Source organism: Globicephala melas, chromosome 8 (genome assembly GCF_963455315.2).
Source record: "Globicephala melas chromosome 8, mGloMel1.2, whole genome shotgun sequence".
In the NCBI taxonomy this organism is placed as follows: domain Eukaryota; kingdom Metazoa; phylum Chordata; class Mammalia; order Artiodactyla; family Delphinidae; genus Globicephala; species Globicephala melas.
The window spans coordinates 10,832,507-10,853,576 of NC_083321.1; the positions used below are offsets into that span (position 1 = coordinate 10,832,507).

Sequence of the window (21,070 nt, forward strand, 5' to 3'; positions counted from 1 at the left end):
GTTTTATAGTGTCCAGTCTTACATTTAGGTGTCTAATCCATTTTGAGTTTATTTTTGTGTATGGTGTCAGGGAGTGTTCTAATTTCATTCTTTTACATGAAGCGGTCCAGTTTTCCAAGCACCACTTATTAAAGGGACTGTCTTTTGTCCATTGTCATGGATTAGTGTGTGGGTTTATCTCTGGGCTTTCTATCCTGTTCCATTGATCTATGTATCTGTTTTTGTGCCAGTACCATATTGTCTTGATTACTGTAGCTTTGTAGTATGAAGTCAGGGAGGCTGATTCCTCCAGCTCCGTTTTTCTTTCTCAAGATTGATTTGGCTATTCGGGGTCTTTTGTGTTTACGTACAAATTGTGAAATTTTTTGTTCTAGTTCTGTGAAGAATGCCATTGGTAATTTGATAGGGATTGCATTGAATCTGTATATTGCTTTGGGTAGTATAGTCATTTTCACGATATTGCTTCTTCCAATCCAAGAACATGGTATATCTCTCCATCTGTTTGTGTCATCTTTGATTTCTTTCATCAGTGTCTTACAGTTTTCTGAGTACAGGTCTTTTACCTCCTTAGGTAGGTTTATTCCTAGGCATTTTATTCTTTTTGTGGGATGGTAAATGGGATTGTTTCCTTAATTTCTCTTTCTGATCTTCCATTGTTAGTGTGTAGGAATGCAGGAGGTTTCTGTGCATTAATTTTGTATCCTGCAACCTTACCAAATTCATTGATTAGTTCTAGTAGTTTTCTGGTAGCGTCTTTAGGATTTTCTACGTATAGTATCATGTCGTTGGCACCAGGGACGGGATGGTTTTACTTTTTCTTTTCCAATTTCCTTTTATTTCTTTTTCTTCCCTGATTGCTGTGGCTAGGACTTCCAATACTGTGATGAATAATAGTGGCGAGAGTGGATATCCTTGTCTTGTTCCTGATCTTAGAGGAAATGCTTTCAGATTTTCGCCATTGAGAATGATGTTTGCTGTGGGTTAGTCGTATATGGCTTTTATTATGTTGGGGTAGGTTCCTTCTGTGCCCACTTTCTGGAGACTTTTTATCATAAATGAGTGTTGAATTTTGTCAAACGCTTTTTCTGCATCTATTGAGATGATCATATGGTTTTTATTCTTCAGTTTGTTAATATGGTGCATCACATTGCTTGTTTTGCGTACATTGAAGAATCCTGCATCCCTGGGATAAATCCCACTTGATCATGGTGTATGATCCTTTTAATGTGTTGTTGGATTCTGTTTGCTAGTATTTTGTTGAGGATTTTTGCATCTATATTCATGAGTGATATTGGTCTGTAATTTTCTTTTTTTTTAGTATCTTTGGTTTCGGTATCAGGGTGATGGTGGCCTCATAGAATGAGTTTGGGAGTGTTCCTTCCTCTGCAGTTTTTTTGAAGAGTTTGAGAAGGATGTGTATTAACTGTTCTCTAAATGTTTGATAGAATTCACCTGTGAAGCCATCCGGTCCTGGATTTTTGTTTGTTGGAATTTTTTTTTTTTTTTTTTTTTTGCGGTACGCGGACTTCTCACTGTTGTGGCCTCTCCCGTTGCGGAGCACAGGCTGCGGACACACAGGCTCAGTGGCCATGGCTCACGGGCCCAGCCGCTCCGCGGCATGTGGGATCTTCCCGGACCGGGGCACAAACCCGTGTCCCCTGCATCGGCAGGCGGACTCTCAACCACTGCGCCACCAGGGAAGCCCTGTTGCAAGATTTTTAAACACAGTTTCAATTTCATTACTTGTGATTGGTCTGTTGATGTTTTCTATTTCTTCCTCGTTCAGTCTTGGAAGGTTATACCTTTCTAAGGATTTGTCCATTTCTTCCAGGTTGTCCATAGAGTTGCTTGTAGTAGTCTCTTATGATGCTTTATATTTCTGCAGTGTCTGCTGTAACTTCTCCTTTTTCATTTCTGATTTTATTGAGCCCTCTCCCTCTTTTGCTTGATGAGTCTGGCTAAAAGTTTGTCAATTTTGTTTACCTTCTCAAAGAACCAGCTTTTCGTTTTTATTGATCTTTGCTACTGTTTTCTTTGTTTCTATTTCATTTATTTCTGCTGTGATCTTTATGATTTCTTTCCTTCTGCTAACTTTGGGTTTTGTTTGTTCTTCTTTCTCTAGTTCCTTTAGGTGTAAGGTTAGATTGTTTATTTGAGATTTTTCTTGTTTCTTGAGGTAGGCTTATTGTATTGCTATAATCTTCCCTATTAGAACTGCTTTTGCTGCATCCCATAGGTTTTGGATTGTCGTGTTTTCGCTGTAATTTGTCTTTAGGTATTTTTTTATTTCCTCTTTGATTTCTTTAGTGATCTCTTGGTTATTTAGTAATGTATTGTTTAGCCTCCAGAAGTTTGCGTTTTTTATGTTTTTTTCCTTGTAATTGATTTCTAATATCATAGGGTTGTGGTCGGAAAAGATGTTTGATATGATTTCAATTTTCTTAAATTAACTGAGGCTTGAGTTGTGACCCAAGATGTGATCTATCCTGGATATTGTTCCATGTGCATTGAGAAGAAAGTGTAATCTGCCGTTTTGGGATGGATTGTCCTATAAATATCAATTAAATCTATCTGGTCTGTTGTGTCATTTAAAGCTTGTGTTTCCTTATTAATTTTCTGTCTGGATGGTCTGTCCATTGGTGTAATTGAGGTGTTAAAGTCCCCCACTATTGTGTTACTGTCAATTTCCTCTTTTATAGCTGTTAGCATTTGCCTTATGTATTGAGGTGCTCCTATGTTGGGTGCATATATATTTATAATTGATACATCTTCTTCTTGGATTGATCCCTTGATCAGTATGTAGTGTCCTTCTCTTTTGTAACATTCTTTATTTTAAAGTCTATTTTATCTGACATGAGTATTGCTACTCCAGCTTTCTTTTGATTTCCATTTGCATGGAATATCTTTTTTCCATCCCCTCACTTTCAGTCTGTATGTGTCCCTAGGTCTGAAGTGGGTCTCTTGTAGACAGCATATATATGGGTCTTGTTTTTGTATCCGTTCAGCGAGCCTGTGTCTTTTGGTTGGAGCATGTAATCCATTCACGTTTAAGGTAATTATTGATATGTATGTTCCTGTTACCATTTTCTTAATTGTTATGGGTTTGTTTTTGTAGGTCCTTTTCTTCTCTTGTGTTTCCCACTTAGAGAAATTCCTTTAGCATTTGTTGTAGAGCTGGTTTGGTGGTGTTGAATTCTTTTAGCTTTTCCTTGTCTGTAAAGCTTTTGATTTCTCCATTGAATCTGAATGAAATCCTTGCTGGGTAGAGTAATCTTGGTTGTAGGTTCTTCTCTTTCATCACTTGAAATATATCGGGCCACTCTCTTCTGGCTTGTAGAGTTTCTGCTGAGAAATCAGCTGGTAACCTTATGGGAGTTCCCTTGTATGTTATTTGTCATTTTTCCCTTGTTGCTTTCAATAATTTTTCTTTAATTTTTGTCAATTTGATTACTATGTGTCTTGGCATGTTCCTCCTTGAGTTTATCCTGCCTGGGACTCTGTGCTTCCTGGACTTGGGTGGCTGTTTCCTTTCCCATGTTAGGGACGTGTTTTTTGTTTGTTTGTTTGTTTTGTTTTGTTTTGTTTGCGGTATGCGGGCATCTCACTGCTGTGGCCTCTCCCGTTGTGGAGCAACAGGCTCCGGACGCACAGGCTCAGCGGCCATGGCTCAAGGGCCCAGCCGCTCCGTGGCATGTGGGATCTTCCCGGACCGGGGCACAAACCCGTGTCCCCTGCATCGGCAGGCGGACTCTCAACCACTGCGCCACCGGGGAAGCCCTAGGGACGTTTTTGACTATAATCTCTTGAAATAATCTCTTCATCTCGGATCCTTTCTCTCTCTCTTCTTCTGGGACCCCTAATGCAATTGTTGGTTCATTTAATGTTGTCCTAGAGGTCTCTTAGGCTGTCTTCATTTCTTTTCATTCTTTTTTCTTTATTCTGTTCCACGGCAGTGAATTCCACCATTCTGGGTTCCAGGTCACTTATCCTTTCTTCTGCCTCAGTTATTCTGCTATTGATTCCTTCCGTTGTATTTTTCATTTCAGTTATTGTATTGTTCATGTCTGTTTGTTTGTTCTTTAATTCTTCCAGGTATTTGTTCTTTAATGCTTCTAGGTCTGTGTTAAACATTTCTTGCATCTTCTCAATCTTTGCCTCCATCCTTTTTCCGAGGTCCTGGATCATCTTCACTATCATTATTCTGAATTCTTTTTCTGGAAGGTTGCCTATCTCCACTTCATTTAGTTGTTTTTCTGGGGTTTTATCTTGTTCCTTCATCTGGTACCACGTCGTCTGCCTTTGTCTTTCTGTGAACGTGGTTTTCCTTCCACAGGCTGCAGAACTGTAGTTCTTCTTGCTTCTGCTGTCTGCCCTCTGGTGGATGAGGCTATCTGAGAGGCTTGTGCAAGCTTCCTGATGGGAGGGACTGGTGGTGGGTAGAGCTGGCTGTTGTGTTGGTGGGCAGAGCTCAGTAAAACTTTAATCCACTTGTCTGCTGATGGGTGGGGCTGGGTTCCCTCCCTGTTGGTTGTTTGGCTTGAGGCGACCCAGCACTGGAGCCTACCCACTCTTTGGTGGGACTAATGGTGGACTCTGGGAGGGCTCACGCCAAGGAGTACTTCCCAGAACTTCTGCTGCCAGTGTCCTTGTCCCCACGGTGAGCCACAGCCACCCCCAGCCTCTCTGCAGGAGACCCTCCAACACTAGCAGGTAGGTCTGGTTCAGTCTCCTGTGGCATCACTGCTCCTTCCCCTGGGTTCTGATGCGCACACTACTTTGTGTGTGCCCTCCAAGAGTGGAGTCTCTATTTCCCCCAGTCCTGTTGAAGTCCTGCAATCAAATCCCGCTACCCTTCCAAGTCTGATTCTCTGGGAATTCCCCCTGCCGTTGCCAGACCCCCAGGTCGGGAAGCCTGACGTGGGGCTCAGAACCTTCACTCCAGTGGGTGGACTTCTGTGGTATAAGTGTTCTCCAGTTTGTGAGTCAGCCACCCAGCAGTTGTGGGTTTGATTTGATTTGATTGTGATTGCACCCCTCCTACCGTGTCACTGCAGCTTCTCCTTTGTCTTTGGACACGGGATATCTTTTTTGGTGAGTTCCAGTGTCTTCCTGTCGATGATTGTTCAGCAGTTAGTTGTGATTCCGGTGCTCTCACAAGAGAGAGTGTCCTCCATCCATTTCCACCTTCCAAAAACCGGAGCCCTGAACTTTAAATTACGTTATTAGATTTAATACCTGCCTGCATACCAATGCACAAGCTATAAATGACAAGAGCTTATCAACTTATTTCCAAGTTACTATAATTCTGAAGTACAATTTAGATCTGGGGGGTGCGGAATCAACATTTTATATTCACTGCTTACCAAGTTCTTACCATACTTTTAACTACCTTTTGTTGACCATCTCAGCTCAGACATAATCTTGAATATAGTCTCTAGCATTACATTTGGGTCTTACGTAAAGCCAGCAGTCACTCTTTATCTTTGCCTCTGTTTAATCCTCATTCAAATATATATTTATATATGTGACCTCAGCTGTGTACCAGGCACTGTAGTCAGTTTTGGGGATTGAAAGAAGAACAAGACATATCAAACCCTTGCCTTCATGGAGCTTACGTTCTATCACCATTCTTATATATAAAATAAGAGAATTAAACATAATTTTGAGGGGTTTTTTCAACCTTTCATTTTATGGTTCTTTGTGTGTAATTTATTTTTTCTTTCAAAAAAATTCCAGAATATTTTTTTCAGGGGGAAAAAAACCAATATGGACTCTTAAGACACAAAAAGTACAAACCATAAAGGAAAAGATTAATACATTAGACTGTTAAAATATGAAACTTCTTGTGCCTGCAGTTAACATTATGGTATTATGTACTTCAGAATTTAAGAGTGTAGATCTCATGTTAAGTGTTCTTACCACCACCAAAAAAAGAGAAAGAAAGGGACACGAGGAGTAGGTGTTGGATGTGTCCGTTACTTTGTTTATGGTGATGATAACACAAGTGTTTGCATGTGTCCAAACTCACCGGCTTGTACACATTAAATGTGTGCAGCTCTTTGTATGTCAGTTATCGCTTACCAAAGAGTTTAAAAGTATCTTAATAAAATTTCAAAAATATGTTAAACTTCTGTGTAACAAAAGGCATCAGACACAAGCATGTAATTTCAATAGAGGAAACGTACATGGCTCAGAAAAGTGAAAAGATTTTTCAGATTCACTTGTAATCAGAAGAATGCAAATTAGATAACCATTTTATATCCTCAGGCAAAACGTGAAGTGTCTCAACTGTCATTGTCGGCAGGAATGGCACGCACAGCCTTTTGAGAGAGAATTTGGCAATAAATAATAAGATTGATAATGTGGATACGCTGCATCCTAGCAGTTCTGCTTTTCAGTATATGCCTGTGTATGTTATCATCAACATGGATAAATATGAAAGGCATAATGTTGAATAAGAAACAAGGAGCAGAACTGTATGTCTAGTACCAGTTATGTAAAATGGAATAACACTGTATAATATTTAAAAGTAGATGTACAAGTAATAAAAGTATAAAAACATTTCATGGAGGTTGCATAACAAAGTCAGGATAGTGGTTCCTATAGGAAGGAAGGGAAGGTGGAAACCGTGATCTGGAGGGTATAGGTGGGCCTTCAACTGTAAATGTCACACTGTATTACTTTAATATTACTTTTTAAAAGTCTGAAGCAAATTTGACCAAACAATTTTTTTTTCATTAAGTCTAGATGGTGAGTAAATGGATTTTTTTTAATAGTATTTGCTGGGCTTTTCTATATGTTTGAAGTATGTCATGATTTTCATCAAGTTTTTTTAAAAGTATATAGACTTGGGGTCAAATTGGCATGTGTTCACAATCTCTCACTCTGCTGCCTGGTATCCTGCTTTAGGCTAGCTACTTGATCTCCTTTGGCCTCGGCTTGTTGTCTTACGTGGAGAAAATAAATCTACCTTATTACCTCGTAGGGTTATTGTGGGGCTTGTACAAAAGTCCATAGGCGAAAGTGCTTAGCTTATGGTAAGGCACTTGGATCTTAGTTTTATCTCCTTAATTATGTGTTGCACAGCTCTTTCCTTTCAAATTCTGTTAAGATTCGATTCTTTTTCACTCCTCTTTTAACAGAAGCAAAGGGGAACCTTTTTTTCAGTTGGCCTGGTTTACTGCAGTGCTGTTACAAGGCATAATTCATGTATCCGCTTGGAGTGAATGTGGCATGTATTTGTTTTTCAGTCAGCATCGGAATCTCAATGGCGCAGGAGATAGAGGAAGTCACCGGAGCAGTCATCAGGATCATCTCCGAAAGGATCCATATGCCAATCTCATGTTGCAGCGAGAAAAGGATTGGGTCTCTAAAATCCAGATGGTGCAGCTGCAAAGCACTGATCCCTACCTGGATGATTTTTATTACCAGGTAAGTACTCTGTGCTAGTTTTGAGGATAATAGTTTAGTCCCTTACCCTGGTGAAGGTACTCATTTAAATATTGGTAGAATTAAATATTGATAGAATTTTCTTTTGAGGTAGTCTTCAAGTGGGTAAGAATTGACTAAGCAAATTCTGTCCTCTTTTCAAGCTGAAGAACCTGTCCCACTATTCACTCAAAGGTTTGCATAAATGCCTTTTATTTCTTACCTACGGAGGCTCTCAGACCAATATTTTCAAATCTTTTCGGCATCAATAATCTGGTTCTTTCAATGAAGAATATTGGCAGTCTAACTTTAAAGATATTTCCATTGATGATTATTTTGAAGGCTGGGATTTTTTGATAAAGTAAATTCATAGCAATCTAACAAAAATTAAAGATCAATATATTTATAGAGTACAAGTAGTGTTGTTACCACTAGTATAAGTTAATTATTTCATGATAAAGAGAGACCATATTCTGTGCTTGTTGCAACTGAAATCATCTTCTCATGTGGTAGAATTATTTTGAAAAACTGGAGAAACTGTCAGCTGCTGAAGAAGTGCAAGGTGATGGCCCAAAAAAGGAGCGCACCAAGCTCATTACCCCTCAGGTGGCCAAACTGGAGCACGCCTATAAGCCAGGTGAGGTCCTTATCCCCACAGCCATAATGGAGAGATGTGGTGCTGCTGATAGGATAGAATAAAAATAACTGTAAAGATGATTGGATAGAGATGTGTGAAACTGATGTGTAAAGTATCATTGTCCTTGACAAATGCACAGGTCAGCCTTATTCAAGCATGGAGTGAATGGTTTGACACATGGCCTTTTAGATCCTTTTCTACTTGAGATTCCATGACTTTTTAAAACCTGTTATAATTTCTAGTATCCATAAAATAGATAAGGGGGAAATACTTCAGAGTTTTATTTATTATTACAACCCAAAAAATGGGAAAGGATAGATGTTGATAAGAGATTGCTTTAGATAATACATAGATTTTTGTAGTAAATTGTTAGGCTCTGTGTAAAGAATAGAGAATATAAAGATCTTCTTTGAAAGCTGTCTGCCTGCATTTCTGAGTTTTTATTTGTTGGAAATTTTTTGTCCCTGCAGTGCAGTTTGAGGGCTCTTTGGGAAAGCTTACTGTCTCTAGTGTGAATAATCCCCGAAAAATGATTGATGCTGTTGTGACATCTCGGAGTGAGGATGATGTAAGTGTCTGTAGAATTGTGTGTTTAAAAAAGTCTGGGTCATCACCACTTCTTTGGGGGTCAGTGGATTGGAATCCTAAGGCAGCCAGGCGGGACCGGGGTGGCAGGAGCCTTTGAACTAGGTCAGTCTGGCTGCAGGCAGCATCAGCTATTGACTCCAGTTTTTAAAACTATGATTTTCTCTGTGTTTTAAGATTTTCCTATGATATCCTCATCTTCCACTGCATTGTGCAACTACCTCTTGCCTATCTGTGTGTTCAGTTTATGTGTGGGTTGATTCAGTCAACTCTATGACCTTTGTCCACATTAGTTTTGTTTTAGAGTATTAACTTTCAAAGAGTCAGTATTCTCAAAGTATTGTTACAAATGGAATTACCTATGTGCCAGTAAGTTATTTTTAACATGGGTAAAGAGTTCACATTGAGGAGTCTTGTCTCTTTTTAGGAGACAAAAGAAAAACAGGTTCGGGACAAAAGACGAAAAACCCTTGTCATAATTGAGAAGGTAAGTTTTAGAATTTGTTACTGTAGTTAGTTTCAAATAAGGAACTATTAAATGTATGTGTACTCAACAATGGGAAAGTAAACCATCAGTTAGTGTTGCATGATTTTAATTAATGGATATATTTGTGTAAAGTGCCTATTGTGTGCAGGGCACGCTAGAAAGGAATGTGGCATACCTCACCTATGGTCTCATGAAAAGAACACTGCAATTGGAAGTCCTGGGTTTTTTGTCCAAGCTTGTTCAGTTAACAACTGTGAATGTTTTGGGGCAGGTCATCTTCCTAAGAAAATGAGAATAAAAATTACACTGTTCTGCCTATGAATTAATTCAGATCTATTTAGTCAGCTCACATATATTTATTGGACATTCTCTGGGTGCTGGGCACTGTCCTGGGTTCGAAGGACAATCAGGTAATATATAAGCAGTTTGTGTTAAAGCATAAATACATATTGCAAGGCATAGAGCATAGGGGTTAGGAGCACAGACCCTGGAAACAGTCTACAAATCATGTCTTTTCCATTTCTCAGAGCTGTGACTTGAGGCAAGTTATTTAACCTTTCTATGCTGTCCTCAGTTTCTTTATCTTTAAAAATGAAAACTATAAGAGTCTGTTTCTCACTGGGCTGTGGTGAGTTAGTATTCAGTAAATGAGGACTTGCAAAGTGTTTAGAGCAATATGCCTGGCACCCAGTAGTAAAATTAGCTGTGACCGTTTTTATTAACATAAGGCATTACTTGGAGCAGTGGTACACGTTGTTTATCTTACAGTGCTGTTGCCGCTGCTGGAGAATTTGGAAAGTGTGTAATCATTTTCACTGTCTGCCTTCTGGATTAGAGGTCAAGGAGGTACAGGGAATGATGTTCAAAGAATTTTTTAAGTTATTCCACTATGTTTTTCTGGGTTTAAAAGAGCACTTTTTCCCTCTCAATCTTATTACAATGCGCTCTCACTCTTTTGTCTTTATCTGGTATTCCTAAACTGTGAAGTTGTTTATCTAATACTCTGAGCTTGCTGAGGCCTGCTTTGTCTCTCACTTAGACCTATAGTTTACTCCTTGATGTGGAGGATTATGAAAGGCGTTACCTCCTAAGTCTGGAAGAAGAGCGACCTGCCCTGATGGATGAAAGAAAGCACAAAATTTGTAGCATGTATGACAACTTAAGGGGGAAATTGCCTGGACAGGAGAGGTAAGAGTAGTGTACTTTGGTAAAAACATAGACTAGCTAGACTCCTTCCTCTGCTACATTGAACTTTATACGTTCTACCCTTTGGATATCCTTCCTTACCATCTCAGTAAGCTCAAAGTCTTCCCTTTGGCCTCAAATGCCACGTCATATAAAATATTTCATAATTCTTTCCAGCCAGGAAAAAAATCTGTTTATTCTGAATTCATTTTTTTCAGCAAGTACCTATTCAGGTATCTGCTAGGAACTGTGCTGGGCACTGGAGATACAGTGGGGAGCATTATTTAGCTTGTGTTGTTGAGCTTACAGATTGCATCTGGTTTATGCTTACTAATGTTCAACGTTGTGATCTTTATGTATTTTCTTTCCTACTAGGAGGGAAAGTATTATAACACTTACACTTCCTTGGGATTTCCATACAATACTTATTTGCTATGGAAACCAGTTGGTTTTCCAGTGGAGACTAAGCTCCTTAATATAACTTCTCTATATCTCTCTCATCTCTCTCCCACCCAGTATCTGGAACAGAATCTTGCTAATGGTAAATGTTCTATAAATCACAATATTTATTTGATGAATGCGAGAGGACTGTGTCTCCTAATCACTCCCTTTCTCTTTGCCCGTTCAAGAGAATTGATGATTCTTCTAAGCCAGGACATACGCAAAACAGAACTTCAAAAAAGGACCTTCTTTTCGGCACACCTTTTCTGGAGTCGGGCTGACAGGGAACTGGTTGAATAAGTTTGGGTTTATCCATAGATTTGACTGTTATGCAGCCATTAAAATGTATGTAGTTAAAGTATTATTTATTGCCGTAGAAGAGTGTTTACAAGAAGTTGTTGAGTGAAAAAAGTCAAGTAACAAAGCCATATAAATTACATGGACCCTTTCTTTTAAATGAAAGATAAAAATATACAATAGACAGCAAAAATGTCTTCAAAATGATAACACTAATAAATTATCTCTGAGATTATGAATATTTTATTCCTTTTTTCTTATATATATTTTCAGATTTTGCTGTTTTACCCATGTCATTTGTATAGTTACTTAAAAGTTAATAAAGGAAATTAATGCAAATAGTTTGATCAATTCTTTAACATAACAGTTTTTGAAATGATGATTTTCAGTATTTATGAAACGAAGAATCACTTTTTTTTTTTATTATTCTTTGAGACTATACCAAAACTCCACAGTAGCTTCTTTATTTATTTAGTTTTGGCTGCATTTGGGTCTTCGTTGCTGCGTGTGGGCTTTCTCTAGTTGCAGCGAGCAGGGCTACTCTCTGTTGCAGTGCGCGGGCTTCTCATTGCGGTGGCTTCTCTTGTTGCAGAGCATGGGCTCTAGGCGTGCAGGCTTCAGTAGTTGTGGCGCGCGGGCTCAGGTACTCCGTGGCATGTGGGATCTTCCCGGAGCAGGGCTCGAGCCCATGTCCCCTGCATTGTCAGGCGGCTTCTTAACCACTGCGCCATCAGGGAAGCCCCGAAGAATTACTTTTTATTATTTGGTTGAGAGTTGGAGAAGTAATTCTATTTTGTAGTACAGATAATTGTAGAGTGAAAATAAATGCAGTGTATTTACTCAGTAACATGTAAGAGGAAAAAAGGGATTTTTTACATTATTCTTGCTGGCCTAAGTTAGCATTCTTCTTTCCCTGCAGGCCCAGTGATGACCACTTTGTACAGATCATGTGCATCAGAAAAGGGAAGAGAATGGTTGCCCGTATTCTTCCTTTCCTCTCCACAGAGCAAGCAGCTGACATTCTCATGACAACAGCCAGGAACCTCCCTTTCCTTATCAAGAAGGATGCACAAGATGAGGTGATCCGCCATGTGTGGGACATCTTTCCTTTGGGTCTTCATAGTTGAAAAGATTTCTAGAATCCAGATTTCTTTTTGTCTCCTTTTCCCTTTTGTACTCTTTTATCTTTGGCAGAGTGATATGATTATTTAAGGCAAAAACTTTACTCCAGGCCTGTATTTTTAATGTCACTTTTTATCCAACAGACCATGTTCCTAAACAGGAGGAAAGCAGTAATTCTGTCTTACTTGGAAGTAGTTGTAAAAGCTGTGGTCTGTATCAGAATTGCTTGGGAAGCAGATAATTCAGCCCTACGCCAATCTTGCTGAATCAGAATTTACAGAGAGACGATCAGGGCTTCTGGGTTTATAACAACATCCCCAGCTGAATCTGATGCTCACTAAATTTGCAACTTATGATCTTGGTTACTTTGTTGGATATAAAGTATCATTCATTGGGCTGTTATTAGTAGCTAACATTGACCTGTAGACTTAGTTGAATGGTGTCCCACAGGAATTGGGCCAGTGCTTTTAAATAATTTTATCTAACCTAGACTGGGCTGGAATTTGAAACATGATTATCAAGTTGATAAGTTAACTCTTGGTAAGAATTGCTCTCTGCTTATGCATGTTGTAATACTTGAAAGATTAGCACAATTTAAAATAGTCTTAGAATTTCAAAACAAGGAATTGATAAGGTTAGCACAAAGGGCTAGCTAGTATTACTCAATGTGAGATTCAGAATAATAGAATTTATGAGCGTGAACCTGAAAGATGTGAAAATTATTCCTTCTGAAATGATAATAGGATTGAAAGAATTTCTTCATTCAGCAAATATTTATTGAATACTTCTATGTACCAGGCACATTTAGGTCCTAGAAATATAGCACCTAGTTCTAGGTGCTGAGAGTTAGGAATCCAAAGATGCCTGCTTTGGTAGAGCTTATCTGCTAGTGAGGAAAACTTGGTTAAGTGTAGAGGCTAAGTTTTTACCTGTATGCGTTAAAGAGTAATAGACCACATCTCTAAACACCATTTTTTTGAAGTAATAGCGTGTTCCAGGTCCTGAGGCATAAAATGTACGAGATAATTCTGGAATATCTTGTATCAGAAAGCATGGAAGCTAAACGATTGCTAGGGTCCTGTGTAGAAGATGCACAGACCACTTTGAAGGGGTCTCCTTTTGGCCAAAATGGGATCATTTGCATCAGAAAGAAAAGTTATAGGAGTGGATTGAAGTAAATCAAATATATTTAATTTAATGAGTTCACAATGGTGTGAAAAAATATACTAATCACCTTCAGAGATTGCTAGGCTATCAACTCATTATTCTGAAAGATGGTAAATAAAGGAAAAGAAGCATTTATCCTGCCGCATTACAACCAAATGTCATGGTGACCAGAGAGTGATAATAGAAAAGTTCTTCTTTATAGAAGGTATATCAGCTAATAAATTCAAAAGAAATGATAAAACTAGAAAATTGCAGTTTTACAGCTCCTAATGGAAAAGCAATCAATCTAGGCAGCAACCATTACTGGTGCTACAAAAGCATTAGGTAAAAGGTGGATGGGGACCTTTACGGTGGTTGGAGCAGCCTGGCGACACCTGAACCCACTGATGACTGTTTTTGGTTTTATTTATGTATGTATGTATGTATTTATGGCTGCGTTGGGTCTTCATTGCTGCGCGCGGGCTTTCTCTAGTTGCAGCGAGTGGGGGCTACTCCTCATTGCGGTGCACGGGCTTCCCATCGCAGTGGCTTCTCTTGTCGCGAAGCACGGGCTCTAGGCACGCGGGCTTCAGTAGTTGTGGCATGTGGGCTCAGTAGTTGTGGCTCGCGGGCGCTAGAGCGCAGGCTCAGTAGTTGTGGCGCACGGGCTTAGCTGCTCCGCCTCATGTGGGATCTTCCTGGACCAGGACTCGAACCCGTGTCCCCTGCATTGGCAGGTGATTCTCAACCACTGTGCCACCAGGGAAGTCCCCCAGTGTTGACTGTTAACACCACTAAGGGGGACAACCGGACACTATGTGCATCTTGATGTGATGCAGTAGAAAACACACAGCTCTCTCCATGAAGTTTTCTTGCCATGCACCACCCTGACCCCTCCATTGAACTTGAATTGAATCGAACCTCTAATTATCAGTTTTTATGGGGAAAAACAGAGGATGGTGAAACCTGTTAAGTGACACCACAGGGGTGCAATTAGCCAGATCCAAACTATGGGACAAATGACCCAGTTTCTTCAACAAATAAATGGCATGAGAAAAGGAGATGGACAGTGACAAAGGAGCTATTAACAGATTTTAAAAGCCTTACCAGCCGAATGCAATGTGTGGATTTATTTGAATCATGATTAAAATAAATCAGCTACTGGGACTTCCCTGATGGTCCAGTGGTTAAGACTCCACTCTCCCAATGCAGGGAGCCTGGGTTCGATCTCTGCTCAGGGAACTAGGTCCCACATGCTGCAACTAAGAGTTCGCATGCTGCCGCTAACCATCCCGCATGCTGCAGCTAACCATCCCGCATGCTGTAACTAAGACCCAGCGCAACCAAATAGATAAATATTTTAAAAATAAAAATAATAATTCACATTGCTGGTCCTAGACTGAATGTCCATCAAGCTAGGATGGGCATGTACCATATTGGCCAAAGCATTGAGGAAAGCCTTTGCTGTGTTGGACTATATTAACTGATGGCATTTAAAAAAAAAAAAAAAAGAATAAATCAGCTGTTAAAAGACATTTTCGAGACAGTTGGACAGACTGAATTTGGAATAAATATTGGATGATAATTAAGGAATTAAACTTTGTTAGGTGTGATAATATTGTGAGAGATTTTGTTAGCGATGCCAATTGAAGTATTTATGGATGGAATGATCTTATATGGGAATCTATATCTTAAATATAGATTTAATAAGGTTGGCAACCTGTTGTTGATTGAATTGTTGTTGAAGTTAGGTTATGGGTATGTGGACTTCACTATACTGGTCTTTGTACTTTTGTGTATGTTTAAGAATGGTTTCATTTTTAAAGCTCTGTTTATTTAGAGTAGTAGATCATGAAAAGGAGTTTTCTGCATCCTTGGATGCTGTTTAAAGTAGAACCAGCCATCACTTTTTATGCCATGGGCATTGAGTGCTGGAAGCACCCTCAATTTCCTTTCAAGTGTCATAACCTAGTTATACCAGTAGCTCTGTATTTTAACTTCCCAGTCCGGGCCTTAAGGCAAAACGGAATGAGTGGACCAGCAGGCTGGAATCCAGCAGCCTTGGAGTCTGGTTCCAGCTCCTAGCTTTGTAACCGAACACTGAGTTTCTGATCACTTAGCTTCTCTAATAATCTATAAAAATTGATTAATCATTTCCTCATTCAGCTTTTATAAAAAGATAAAACAAGGTACAGTTAACTCTGAAAATACTTCTCGATAACTCTGTAGCACTGAGAATTTTACCTGTGTTAGAGTCCCTCTCACAATGCATTAAAGTTGCCAGTTTACTCATGGCTTCTCCTCTATGCCTTAGACCCCTGAGGGTCTGTCCTGTTTACTATTTGTTTTTACCTCACACGCCTGGAACACATCTGAATGTGTTGAAGCATCTAACTGTTTGCGGAGGGAATACTGACGTTTATCGTGAATCTTGCTATGGATTTGAGAAGGGATGTTTACACCCTTGGTTCACACAAGTAATGCTGTTTCCTTTACAAGTTGAATTGAAAAAGTTCTCAGTAGCTACCATAGAATCCGCTGTTAAGATGCTGGTAGTATCTGCTAGGCTTGTCAGCCCTTTTTGGTTAAATCTTGCCTCGGGAAGTTGAATATACAACTGAGCATCCTTCCATCCGTGCCCACTGATGGGGTGTGACTGAAGTAACAGTTGCCGAGATGTGATGCCTTTTTTTTTTTTTTTTGGTAGGTGCTGCCATGCTTATTGAGTCCCTTCTCTCTTCTCCTCTATCATCTTCCATCAGTGACTGTCACCAGCCTTCTGCAACAGCTAATGAACCTACCTCAGAGTGCAGCTGCACCAGCACCCTCCAATCCTCACCTCACTGCTGTGCTCCAGAACAAGGTGGCCTTGCCCTTTTATGTCCCTGAACTTTGAGAGGCGTTTAAATTTGAGTTATGAGTAAAGATAATGACTGCTGTGGCAATTGTAAAAAAAAAAAAAAAGGCTTCCTTCAGCCTTTTACATTAAGCTTATAGTGATAAAAACTAGAAATAACAGTGGTTTCAACAAAATAGAACATTCTGTATCTCATGTGGAATAAATCTGGTATGGTGACTGCATGGTGTCAGGGGTACAGGCTCCTTCAGTTTCCCTTCTTTGCCATCCTTAGCAGTGGCTGCCATGCTTGTGACCTCTAATGGTCCACGATGGTTGTGGAATTTAAGGTTCCACTTTGCACCAGGAAGAGAGGTGTGTTTAGAAAGCCAAGAGGTGTGGAGTAGCTGTCTGTCCTCCTTATTTGGACCTTTTCCAGGAGCTCTAACCACCAACTTCTACTTAATCTCAATGGCCAGATCTTAGTCACATGCCATGCCTAAACTGCAGGGAAGGCTGGAGAACGTCTTTTAGTTCACGCCATTGTCACCACAAATAGATCTAATAGGAGAAGGAAAGCATACAGTATTAGGTAGATAATTAACGGTCTCTGTCATAAGAGACTATTTCATATTTCATCTATATCAGGTTAAAGACCCAGAGACTCCTAGGGGAAGCTGGATACAGAAGAAGAACATGAGCTTTGAGACAGAGCAGGTTTCCACTCCTTCTCTGCCACATCCTAGCTCTGGGACCCTGAACACATTATTTCACTTTGCTGAGCCACACTTTCCTGATCTGTAATGTGGAGGTGATGAGGTCAGTGTCAGAGTTGTCCTGTTTCTTAGAAGAGAAAGCAGCCGTGAACGGTTCAGTATAATGCCTGGTACACAGTGAGCACTCACTAAGGGCCGTCTGTTACAGTAGAGGGAAAAGCAGACCCAAGGCCTCTTTCTTCTTATACCTGAAAACCTGCCAAGCATGGCTCGGAAAGGCCGCGAGTACCTCAGAGGCTGAGAGGGTGATGGTGCCTCAGGGGGCATAAGACAGGGGTTCTGGGGTAGTCAGTTGTGTGCCTTCCATGTTATTTGGTCTCTTAGCTTTAATTTTGATAAAGACAGTAGAAAAGCATGAAGTCAGACAAGGTTATGTAACCCGTTGTTTTTCCGACAATGACATGAAGGGAGCTTTTTTGGAAGGCAAGGTTATCCTGTATGAGGTGAACTCAGAAAGGAGGGGATGGAATCCCAAAATATCCCCAGCTTCTCTTTATGGTCCATTATAGCTGTGATTCATACATTTAACCTAGGACTTGAACATCCTGTCTAAGCCTTTATATTTCCAGATATGTGTGTCCTTTTTTAAGGAAATTTTCTCTTCATTCCCTGATCATCGCAGTTACCTTTCTTTGTATGTTTTCTCACAGGTCTTAACACCATTTTTCTTAATTCAAATTCTATTTAATGTCTTTTATTCTATGAACTTTAATTTTCTGTATCAAAATTTGTCTTCATTTAACTCTCCTTTTTAATCCATTTCTGTTCTGGTGAACAGGAGAAAAGCTAAATCCCACATTGCCCATGGCAAGGAGAAGTCGTCTTGCCCCGTCGGGGTGGGGTGGGGTGTGGAGGACTGCTGGACACTGGGCAAGGAGAAGTTGTCTTGCCCTGTCGGGGTGGGGTGGGGTGTGGAGGACTGCTGGACACTGGGCAAGGAGAAGTTGTCTTGTCCTGTCGGGGTGGGGTGGGGTGTGGAGGACTAAATCCCGCATTGCCCGTGGCAAGGAGAAGTTGTCTTGTCCCGTCGGGGTGGGGTGGGGTGTGGAGGGCTGTCCCGTCGGGGTGGGGTGGGGTGTGGAGGACCGCTGGACACTGGGGCTTCCTGCTTCCTTTGGGGGGGCTTGTTGCTGCTGTGCCAGGAGAAGGACACGGCCTCTCGGCTCGGCCCGATTCCACAGAGCAGCACAGCAGTGGGGTTCTTTTGATCCAGCGCCGTTGCCCATCTAGCGCTGCGGTCCGCGCAGCAGCGGTCCAGGAGGACTGGGTGCAGCGCCGTGTGACGCCCTCTGTCTCCTCTCGCAGTTCGGCCTGTCACTGCTCCTCCTCGTGCTGAGCCGGGGGGAAGACCTGCAGGGCTCAGACCCCACTTCAGAATCAACGCAGAGCAACCAGTGGTCAGTCTAGACTGTGTTTCTTCTCTTATTTTAAGTTCTTTTAGGTAATCTTTTCATTCTTTTTTTATATTGTTATTTTTGATTTTCCCTTTCAGGACGGAGGTGATGTTCCTGGCAACCCGAGAACTTCTGCGGATTCCCCAGGCAGCCCTGGCCAAGCCAGTCTCTATACCCACAAATCTAGTATCCCTGTTTTCTCGTTACGTTGACCGACAGAAACTGAACTTGCTGGAGACAAAACTGCAGTAAGTTGGAAACAGGAGAGTTCCACATCTCACTGAAGTTGGCACTTTAGAAGTTATGTTGAGGAGGCTGGGGGGGCATAAAACTGCATTTGGTGGAAGAGATTAAAGATTTCTGTCAAATGCATGAATATCTGCGAGATATAAAAGACTGTATTGGATGCAACAGAACCCTCATTGTTAAATAAATGTGAAGGGTACAAATATCTTAGGTGTTTTGTTACGAGAGTTCATACAAGGATGTAACTCTGATACAAATGACTGACTTCTGTTTTAACTCATTTATACAGGTTTCCTTTCTCTCTTTCTTTGTACCGTAGGCTAGTTCAGGGGATACGATAAAAGATCTCCACATGTGTCCTGTACCTCCTTTTGGCTGCCGCCTGCACTGCTGCCACCACCAATGGAGTGTTGTTTTTAGTGAGGGGGGGAAGGTAGCGTGTCCCCGAGCGCCTTGTGGGACCGACCCCTGTTCACGGGGGCTGGCTCTGAACGCTAGCTGTTGCCCCGCTGGTCTGTGAGATGTGGCTGGGCGACACTTCTGCTGGTCTCTTCTTACCGCCTGTGTTACAATTCTGCATGTCCTGCTTTTACCCAATTCTTCTCAAGTTTGCATTTTCTTTGCCCTAGAAACACAAATATAATCTCTCCCTTTATCCCACCACCACTACTCCAGTTCAGAGTAGATTGTAGCTTGCCAAAGGATTCCTTCCCTCATCCTACTGAAATCTTTTTTCATTGCCCCATATTAATATGACTGTAGGAGAGCCAATTAAGTAGAAGTCTATATATATGCGCGCACCCCCCCCATACACACACTTATGTGGTCTCCAAAGGATGCTTAAAGAATGAATTTTAGATTGAGAAATATTTAGGTGACACAACCCTTCTTTAACCACAAACCAGTTGATGTATTTTTAATCTGATTCTCGTCCCTCTTGTAATGAATTTGGTGGGTTCTACTTGTTTTCATATAAATATAGGGTATGGAGCACGTTTAATAAAACCAGAACTCTTAATTGGCTGCTGCCCAGCTCTAGGCTGAGAAGTTCTTTATCTCCTCCCCACTTGTATTTCCTTTGGTTCTGTCCACCTCAGTGAAAACAGCACACGGTTAAGCCTTTTTCCTGCTACAACTGCGGTGTACTTGAGCCTGTCCCCTCGAGTGCATGGAAGGTCGCCCAGGATGGCCGTAACCTAGAGCCCGCTTCCACAGTGCAGCTTTCGCACACTCAGTCTGTCTTCCTGAGGCTACTTCAGTAAGCCATGCTTTCACTCCTCTCGTTTCTGTTTTTATTTGGTGCCATGGGGAGAAACCTCCACACCTAACCATGGAAGCTAAGTCCGGCCTGTGCTGCGCTTCAGTTTCCTCCACACTGTGGGCAGAGCTGCCGTCCTCGCTGCTTCATCTCACCCAGGTCCCATTCCCAGGCAGCCAGGGGCCTGGGTCTGAATGCGAGCAGGGACAAGCCTGCTGTGACCCTAGTCACTTATCCCTCCCCCATTCAGCAGTCAACCAGGATAAAGGGTTTTGATCCCTGGTGATTATAGCCCTCAAGAAAATTAAATCTGAATTAATTTCACATGACTGTCCTGATGCACATTTTGCTGTTCTAGCCTTTTCGAATGTAGTGGGGGGACAGGTTATGATATTTAATGAGATTTAACATTTTGCACATAAATGTACAACAGTAAGGTCCTCAGTTATATCCAGCTCTCCTTGTTCTCCACCTCCATTTCTTCCCATTCAGTGGCCCTAGGTCCCACCAGCTGTTCCCCATGACATTCCCTAGCTTGCCCTCTGCCATCATTTTCCACTAGGCGCCTTTCCTACCTTCCCTTCACAACCGATCAAGTGAAGGCTTGATTATTATTTCTTCTTTTCTGTGCTTTATCTTTTTTGTTTGGTTTTAATTAATAAAAATTAAAGTTTCTAAATTTACATTTTTATAGGGTATTGTAAATAAAAATAAATTGTATACTTGAAAAAAAAATGTGCCTCCATTTCTATTTATTCCTTCTGAGCTTTTTAATGTGTTTCTAGCATATTTAGATAGACCTCTTGGTGTTGTGGATTGGTAAGGATATTATTACCTAATTTTTTATCTTTTTTATTTTGTCATAAGGGAGACAACACATAAAGATCTTATGTTTACGTGATAACTTTCCTTTAAAAACCTAGCGTGCTTTCAGGACTTCCCTGGTGGCTCAGTGGTTGAGAGTCCGCCTGCCAGTGCAGGGGACGTGGGTTCGAGCCCTGGTCTGGGAAGATCCCACATGCCGCGGAGCAACTAAGCCCATGCACCACAACTACTGAGCCTGTGCTCTACAGCCCAGGGGCCACAACTGCTGAGCCGACGTGCTGCAACTACTGAAGTCCGTGCACCCTAGAGCCCGGGTTCCACAACAAGGGAAGCCACTGCAGCAAGAATCCCGTGCACAGCAACGAAGACCCAATGCAGGCAAAAATAAATAAATAAATTTATCAAAA

General features: G+C 41.0%; 1 protein-coding gene across 1 annotated transcript in view; it reads left to right on the top strand.

The window, feature by feature from the left end:
• The window catches only part of PATL1 (PAT1 homolog 1, processing body mRNA decay factor), a 36,872-nt gene extending 16,312 nt beyond the window's left edge, over positions 1-20,560 (top strand). Inside the window, exons 10-19 of the mRNA XM_030849347.3 lie at positions 7,251-7,431; positions 7,942-8,065; positions 8,536-8,633; positions 9,078-9,137; positions 10,177-10,325; positions 11,980-12,139; positions 16,036-16,191; positions 18,246-18,337; positions 18,433-18,582; positions 18,900-20,560. Coding sequence (XP_030705207.1) covers positions 7,251-7,431; positions 7,942-8,065; positions 8,536-8,633; positions 9,078-9,137; positions 10,177-10,325; positions 11,980-12,139; positions 16,036-16,191; positions 18,246-18,337; positions 18,433-18,582; positions 18,900-18,921 — 1,192 coding nt within the window. The 3' untranslated portion in view covers positions 18,922-20,560. The remainder of the gene's footprint in view (positions 1-7,250; positions 7,432-7,941; positions 8,066-8,535; positions 8,634-9,077; positions 9,138-10,176; positions 10,326-11,979; positions 12,140-16,035; positions 16,192-18,245; positions 18,338-18,432; positions 18,583-18,899) is intronic.
• The last annotated feature ends 510 nt before the right edge of the window (positions 20,561-21,070 follow it).